Here is an 8,458-nt window from a genome sequence, read left to right as displayed (position 1 = left end):
ATTTTGGTCAATGACATGAGACAAAGTATATGTGAACTGCTGTATGAAAAGTGAATTTACTCTGTAAATCTTCACCCAAATCCTAATTAAAAAAAAATACCATGACTTAGGTTAAGCACACCTTAGTCTTCAAAGAGACATCTTTGCTCTTCAGCACTTGAAAGAGGTGTTTTGTAGCAGATTTGCTCAGTGCAGTACATCACCAGATTTCTTGACTGTTGCTTCTGTTGATGTTCATTATGGAACCAAGTAATATGTAATCTTTGACAACTTCAGTGTTTTCTCCACTTACCATGATGCTGCTTATTGGTCCAGTTGTGAGGATTTTTGTTTTCTTTATGTTGAGGTGTAATCCATGCTGCAGACTGTAGTCTTTAATCTTCATCAGTAAGCATCTCCATTGGCACAGAAAAATCTCAAAAATTGATATCAAATAGTAAACCTCTCTTTGATCTGGAGTATAAAACCTGCATGAAAAATTAATATGCTCACCAAAGGTAAGTATTATGAAAGTGTATTCTTACCTGCACTGTTGTCTCCTTCACCATAATTAATTGAGTGTAGGCTACAGTTTTCATTTCTACTGTAGAGATTACAACCAACCTTTGGTTTAAAACATAGTTTTACAAATGTTTGCTTTTGAAATTGTTCAGTGTTTAATGAGCTTTTTGTGATTGGTGTTGCTAGCCTTTTTTTAAGCTGAGTAATCTGTTTTCTTTCACACTAGTATCAGTAAATTTGTTTACAAAAGTAGAAAAATTGCCCATCTGTAATAAACATCCCTGAGTGCAGTAGCCACCACTAGAGCAGTACACTTTTATAGAAGTTATTCTATTTTCAGGGCTTTTGAACTTTTACCTTTTTATTAGTTGCCATAGTGATGAGCCAAACTCTGTTTAATAGAGCTTGACTAAAATGAAGGCAATCAATAAGCTTTTTCACTCTAATATTTATATTGATAGTTCCAATTACATATAATATACCAAGATAAAGTGTAGCTATATAAATATATCCAATAATGGAATTCTACCTTAAAAAAATTGCAAAAGTGTTTCTTAAAAAGTTACTAAGTAAATTCTGTGGCTTTGTTAAAATACCTAGAATACCTGTGTGAGGGCATAAAAATACAGTTACAACTTGAAATACAGATTTGAAAGATCATTGTAAAATGGATAATACAACTTTGTTATGATGACAAACTTTAGAAGTCAGAAGTAACAGAATTAATAATTTCTAAAGTGAAATGAAGTCAGAGAACCCTTGTAGCACCTCTTCCTAAGAACACTCAAGGCCAAGTGCTCCTCATATGCACCTGTATGACTATTGATTTCAGAGGAATCCTGAAACACACAGGGGTAGGGAAGTTGGCGATCTACCAGAATTCACTAAGTAAAGTAGAAAGCATGGATTATGTTTGTGCCCAAAGTTCACTTAACAGTTTTAAATCGTTAACTTATTAGTAGCCTCCTAATACGTAATAAATCTATTTTGCTTAATAGTGGCTTTGTTGTTGTTGTTATTGCTGTCGAGTCGGACCTGAGTCATAGTGACCCCTCCTTGGGTTTCCGAGGCGGTATCACTACAGAAGTAGATTGCCCAACTTTCCTTCCAAGGAGTGGCTGGTGGGTTTGAACCGCCAGCCTTCTGGTTAGCAGTCAAGTGCCTTAGGCACTATGCTACCAGAGCCCCTTATTTTTAGGATTATAGTGAACATCTATGAACACATTTTTTTTTTTCTTTTTGAGTAATCTGATTCTTTTTTGCTTTAGAATTAAATACCTGTTTTCAAATTTATTTATATATCTTGGTTCACACTTTGTAAGTAAAATTCAAGTACAGTTCATATAATAAATTCTAAGATTATCATTGTAAAGAAGGAAGGTTTAATTAATCAAATCCATTATCATTATCATTTGTTTGCACTCTAAGGTACAGTTATTTTGCTATTGCTTTCTCTGTCTCTAATTCTTACTGGCCTAGTCAGAGTCAGCTGAGAGCTAGTTTGTCCAACGTCAATATAGCATGAGTGTGGCAGCCCAGGTTTGGAACTGGGTGTGCCTCTATCCAAGACCTACATTCTTCTTCTCCTTGCTGTTTGAGAAACTACATCTTCAGAACTCTGTTCCCAGATTCTATTAAATTCACCATAAATAAAAATAAAAATATATATTCTTACTGGCAGGACTTAGAACTAAATTAATACTGAGGCTCTCTTTGTTGTTGTTGTTATGTGATGTCGAGTCAGACCCGACTCATAGCGACCCCTCCTTGGGTTTCCAAGGCAGTATCACTATGAAAGTAATTGCCCCATCTTCCTTCTGAGGAATGGCTGGTGGGTTTGAACTGCCAGCCTTCTGGTTAGCAGTCAAGTGCCTTAGGCACTACACTACCAGAGCTGCCGAGGCTCTCTTTAAGTATATGGAAAGGAAAGAAGCAATGTGCCAAATAGTTTTCAAGTGGCATTAACTGGTCAGAGATACTCTGGCCATCTAACATTGTGTCAAAATAGCTTTTTTGAAAAACACAGGAAGTATCTCTCATCATAGGAATTTCTAGGTAGTACAAATGGTTAACACACTCAACTGCTCAGCTGAAGGTTGGAGGAGTCCACTTAGAAGCACTTGGACAAAAGGCTCGGAGATCTACTTCTGGAAAAATCAGCCGTTGAAAACCCTGTAGGGAACATTCTACTCTGACACACAGGGGTCACCAGGAGTTAGTGTTAGTTTTTCTAACACTGAAAATCTGGTTTCTTATTTATTAAGAACAAAAGTAGTAGAACTTTTAAGGATTCTGACATTCTGGAACTGTTTATTGATCATATAGTTTGTCAAGCACTGTAAACACTATGGGTATGGTTGTAAACAGTTGGGACCAAAACTAAGTTCCTTCTCTCATGAAGCTTACATTATTTTGAGGGAATCAAATAATAAATAAATGAATATATGATATGCCAGGTGGTGATAAGAGCCAGGGATTAAAATAAAGAAAGAAAAGGCTATAGAATGTGAGAGGGGATGGGTGGTGGTGTTTTTGTTATGTGCCCTCGAGTCAGACCCAACTCATAGAGACCCCTCCTTGGATTTCCGAGGCGGTATCACTATGGAAGTAGATTGCCCACTTTCCTTCCAGTGCGTGGCTGGTGAGTTTGAACTGCCAGTCCTCTGGTTAGCAGTCAAGTGCCTTAGGCACTACGCTACCAGAGCTCCTGGGGGATGGGAAGAAGTGCTATTTTAGATAGAGTTGTCATCTAAGACCATCATGTCTCAGTGAATTATTACCTGTGGTTTCTAGTTGGTCCTTTGCTTTTACTCTTACCCCCTAGTGTCTCTTCTCCACACAGCAGCCATTCTGGGTGAAAGTTAGATCCTATCTCCATCCTGGTCAAAACCCTGCAATAGCTTCTACTTAGAAAAAAAATTCACAGCTTTTTTCTTAGCCTATAAGGCATCACATGATCTTTTCTTTATTTTCTTCCTTCCTTCCTTCCTCATTCCCTCCTTCTCTCCCTCCCTCCCTCTCTCTGTTTCTTTCTTCCTCCCTGCCTGACCCCCTTCACTTACTGTACTCTAGACTCACTCTAGGTGTTCCTCCTGAATATGTCAAGCAGCCTCCCACCTCAGGGACCTTGCACTTGCCCTTTCTCTTCTGGGAACACTCTTGCCTGTGATACCTCCAGTTGTTGCTCCCTTACTTCACTCAGGTCTGCTCAGACATCCACCAAAAATAACCTTCTCTCATCACTCTTCCTAAAGTAGCATCCTGTCATCACTCTGTTTCTTTTCTGTCCTGCATTTTTGTTCATATTACTTAACACCTGCGAATGTATGAAAACCATAAGTTCTATAAGAGCACGGATTTTGCTCTTTCACTCAACGTCATAGCTCCAGCACCTGGAGTAGTGGCAACACATTGCAAGAGCTCAATAATTATTTATGGCATGAATGGATGGGTGAATGAATGGAATCCAAGAATTGACTACAGAATAATGGGGAGAAAATAGTAGAAACATGTTAAATGCTTTGGAAGTTTTAAAAATGATCCCATGTGTTAGTGCTTTTTCATGATCCTAATTCTAACAGCAGCAACAATTCTATTTCCCATTGTCACCTGGCATAATCATTCCTAGCTGCTACCTAACTTCAACTGCCTTTGCCCATGTTTGCTTATTAGACCGCAGAATTTTTACCAATTAACATAAGAACATATTGTTTAAGTTGCACATTATAGATGTGAAAGTTTAGTGACTACATTGTCCATTTTGAATATATTTTAAATGGATTAATTTATGATTGTGTTTTTTCTTTTTTTAACTGCAGCATCACCAGAGGCCCCTAAAGTCGGACCCATGGGGTTGACTGTTATTATTACTGTGCCCATTTGCCTCTTGTCCATAGCTGCAATGCTGACTATATGTACATGCCACAGTCGACAGTGCACATACAGGAAGAAAAAGAGACACAATGTGGAGGAACCACTTTCTGAGTGCAATCTAGTCAATGCTGGAAAAACTCTTAAAGACCTGATTTATGATGTCACTACCTCAGGATCTGGCTCTGGTATGTGCTCATTGTCCATTTCTTCAGTTAGAAAAAAAATTATTTAAAAATACAGCAAAAGCTTTTTTTTTTTTTGAAACAAAAAATTACCCAAATATCATGAATTCCATTTTAAAAAAATGCATGATATGGTACATGGAGTTCTGGTGGCGTAATGGATAAGGCACTTGACTGCTAACTGGAAGGTCAGCAGTTCAAACCCACCAACTGCTCCAGAAGAAAGATGGGGCAATCTGCATCTGTAAAGATTTACAGCCTTGGCAACCCAGTGGGGCTCGCTGTGAGTCAGAAATGACTCGATGGCAGTGAGTTTGGCTTTGGGTTTTGGTATGGTATGTGGTAAATTCTGGTCTAGAAATACTGTTTAGAATTTGATGAAGAGAAAAAGCTGTCATGGCCTAAAGAATTAGGTCTTCTCGATTGCTTTTTTGTGCTTTAGGCATTGAGATTCTCATGTTCACATTCATTCAGAACTTACTGATAAAACAAGAAAGGAATTTCGCTCTCCCGAGAATTATGGTTAGTAATAATCACTGTTGCTCTTTTGGTAATGCTTTATGGGGACTTACTGTACTTGAGAAACTGACTTTTGGGAAAAAATATTAGTTAAGCGAAGTAGTGTTCTTAGAACACCTTTGCTGCTTGTTACGAAGATCTTCAGAATGTACAGGATTCTGGGATATGTATGTGAAGTTATTAGGGAGCTGACCTAAAATTAAAGTCAAGGACATGCTGTTAAAGCATAGAAATGGAAGATAAAAGGAAGTAGAACAGATTTTCTTTGCTCGCTTTTCCTGCTTTAGGTTTATATGATAACTACCTTTCGTTTTAATGGAACGCTAGAACACCTGATAAAACAGCTCAAAGTAGCTGGCTGTATTACGGCCTGTAACACAAAGCATTTGAGGCTTTTGTTTATTTGTTTGTTTCTGATGATGGAGCAGATATTCCCCTAAATTGCAGATGATTCCCTGCTCTTATATATATTTCCAGAAAGTCTACCAGCACATAGTATTGCAGAAATGCGGACTACAGTAAGCCTACGTGAGCGACTTTAGAAGCCCCTGTATACTCTTCCTGCTTTGGGAAGATCATTAAAGATTATTACCCCAAATAAATTTTTGAGGAACTCACCTGCCAATGCCCTTTAGAAGCATCCAAACAGGCACTTTTAATAGAGATAGATGACAGAACAAGCACAGCTTGGTGCTTCAATTGTGTTGGGACCAGGGCTTCTAACCCATTTCATTCTGGTTCGACACTTTGCTGAGAGTTTTAATTTCCATTTCAAATATACTGAATCAGATTCTACATTTTAAAAGATCTTCGGGAGATAACAATTCAGTATAGGGGGTTGGAGATGGGGGGTAGTTGGAAATGCAAATTCTCAGCAGGAGGTTGAAACAGAATGAACCAGTTCAAAGCTCTGATTGGGATCACATCTATATCAGTAGACATATTCAACATGTATATGGACTACAAGGACTACAATTATTCTTTAGAAAAGAGAACAGTAATTATTCATCTAGAGAGTCTCAAGAATTTTTGCTGCTTCTGGGGGCAGTGCCATCTGTCTTCTCACTGACCAAATTTTAAATGATACATTATCACTGCACAAGTTAGATGTTATGTTTTCAAAGGAGGAATGTTTGAAAGGAAATATTCAAATGGCCAAGTTTATAAAGCTAGAATCAAAATCAAATTATTGGATAGAAAACTAGTATTCTTTCTCTAAAAGTACAACTTGTTTGGATTCAATACTCTTTCCTTCTTTGAACATTACATTTTGAGCACCACTGTATCCCAATTTCTTCAGTACTGACAACATTCTAGGCATCATGGCATACAGGCACCAAACTCCAACTTCAAACTCACTGCCGTCCAGTAGGATCTGACCCTTAGCAACCCCTCCTTGGGTTTCTGAGTTGGTATCACTACAGAAGTACATTGCCCAATCTTCCTTCCAAGAGGTGCCTGGTGAGTTTGAACCATCAGCCTTCTGGTTAGCAGTCAAATGCCTTAGGTACTACACCACTAGAACAGAGAGCTATAATGTGTACCAAGTTTCCTGGAAACTTACATAATTTCTCTTTGAAGATCCAAGTGATTGAATCTATTTCATCCCCACCAAAACACTTTAATTCACCTCGTGATGTAAGATAGAAATGTTGATTTTAAATATTTTGGAGATGGTCAGGAATTTCTCTTTCAGATAAAAGTGATAGAGATTAGTAAATTGGAGATTATATATTTAGTTTAAGAAAGTACTCATGAGCCATGGCATTAAAAAATAATAATAATGGTAAATGTTTTGGTGCTTTTGTACAACTGTGGCTCTAAATCTGCATTTATTGATTGTGTTGAATTCTCATCTATTACCAAGCATGGATGAGTCCTTGATGAATAATTAATCTGAAATAATTCTAGAATTTTTTTTTTTTCTTAAACCAAAGCCAGATGAATATATTTGGCAGTGACCACTGGCTAAAAGTAGCTGATGAGCTAGGAACACTCATTAACAACCTACAACATGCAGATGACACTACCTTGCTTATTGAAAGTGAAGAAGACTTGAAGCACTTACTGATGAAGATCAAAGACTACAGACTTCAGGATGGATTACATCTCAACATAGAGAAAATAAAAATCCTCAAAACTGGACCAGTTAGCAACATCATGATAAATGGAGAAAAGATTGGAATTGTCAGGGATTTTATTTTATTTGCATCCACAATCAACACCCATGGAAGAAGCAATCAAGATAGCAGATGTCATATTGCACTGGGAAAATCTACTGCAAAAGACTTCTTTAAAGTGTTAAGGAGCAAAGATACCACTTTGAAGACTAAGGTGTGCCAACCCAAGCCATGGTATTTTCAATCATCACATACGCTTGTATTCATCTGTCAGTTTGTCATACTGTGGTGGCTTGTGTGTTGCTGTGAGCCTGGAGGCTGTGCCACCAGTATTTCAAATACCAGCAGGGTCTCCCATGGTGGACAGGTTTCAGTGGAACTTCCAGACTAAGACAGCCTCAGAAGAAAGAAAGGGCCATCTACTTCTCAAAGAACTGGCCAGTGAAAGCCTTATGAATAGCAGTGAAACACTGTCTGATATATTACTGGAAAACTTTGTGAATAGCCCTGAAACATTGTCTGATGCAGTGCTGGAAGATGAGCTCCTCAGGTTTGATTGTTTGTTGTTGTTTTGTTATGTGCCGGTGAATCATCTCTGATGCATAGTGACCTTACGTACAACAAATGAAACACTGCCTAATCCTGCGCCAGCCTCATCATCCCTACTATACCTGAGCCCATTGCTGCAGCCATGTCACTCCATCTTGTTGAGGGTCTCTTTCGTTGACCCTCCACTTTGCCAAGCACAACATCCTTCTCCAGAGAATGATCCCTTCTGACAACATGACCAAAGTAGATGGGACGAAGTCTGGCCATCCTCGCTTCCAAGGAGCATTCCGGCTGCACTTCCTCCAAGACAGATTTGTTAGTTCTTTTAGCAGTCCATGGTATTTTCAGCATTCTTCACTAGCACCATATCTCAAAAGCATCAATTCTTTCTCAGTCCTCCTTATTCACTGTCCAGCTCTCACATGCATATGAGGCAATTGAAAATATCATAGCTTGTGTCAGGTGCACCTTAGGCCTCAAGGAGACATCTTTGCTCCTCTGTACTTGAAAGAGGGCCTTTGCAGCTGACTTGCCCAGTGCTATACGTCGTCTGATGTCCTGACTGCTGCTTCCATTGACGTCGATTGTAGAACCAAGCAATGTGAAGTCTTTGACAATTTCAATCTTTTCTTTATTTATCATGATGCTGCTTATAGGTCCAGTTGTGAGGATTTTTGTTTTCTTTATATTGAGATGTAATCCATACTGCAGACT

The 8,458-nt window shown here is 38.4% G+C and overlaps 1 protein-coding gene across 1 annotated transcript in view; it reads left to right on the top strand.

Annotated features, from left to right (window-relative positions):
• Nucleotides 1-8,458, top strand: part of ACVR1C (activin A receptor type 1C) — a 57,382-nt gene that overhangs the window by 21,409 nt on the left and 27,515 nt on the right. The window contains exon 2 of the mRNA XM_007941816.2: nt 4,320-4,559. Coding sequence (XP_007940007.2) covers nt 4,320-4,559 — 240 coding nt within the window. The remainder of the gene's footprint in view (nt 1-4,319; nt 4,560-8,458) is intronic.

This window comes from Orycteropus afer, unplaced genomic scaffold (assembly GCF_000298275.1).
Source record: "Orycteropus afer afer isolate SDZICR_OR568_19922 unplaced genomic scaffold, OryAfe1.0 scaffold00084, whole genome shotgun sequence".
NCBI classification, from domain to species: Eukaryota; Metazoa; Chordata; class Mammalia; order Tubulidentata; family Orycteropodidae; genus Orycteropus; species Orycteropus afer.
The sequence above is the reverse complement of the archived record's forward strand: the minus strand, read 5'-3'. Positions and strand labels throughout refer to the sequence as shown.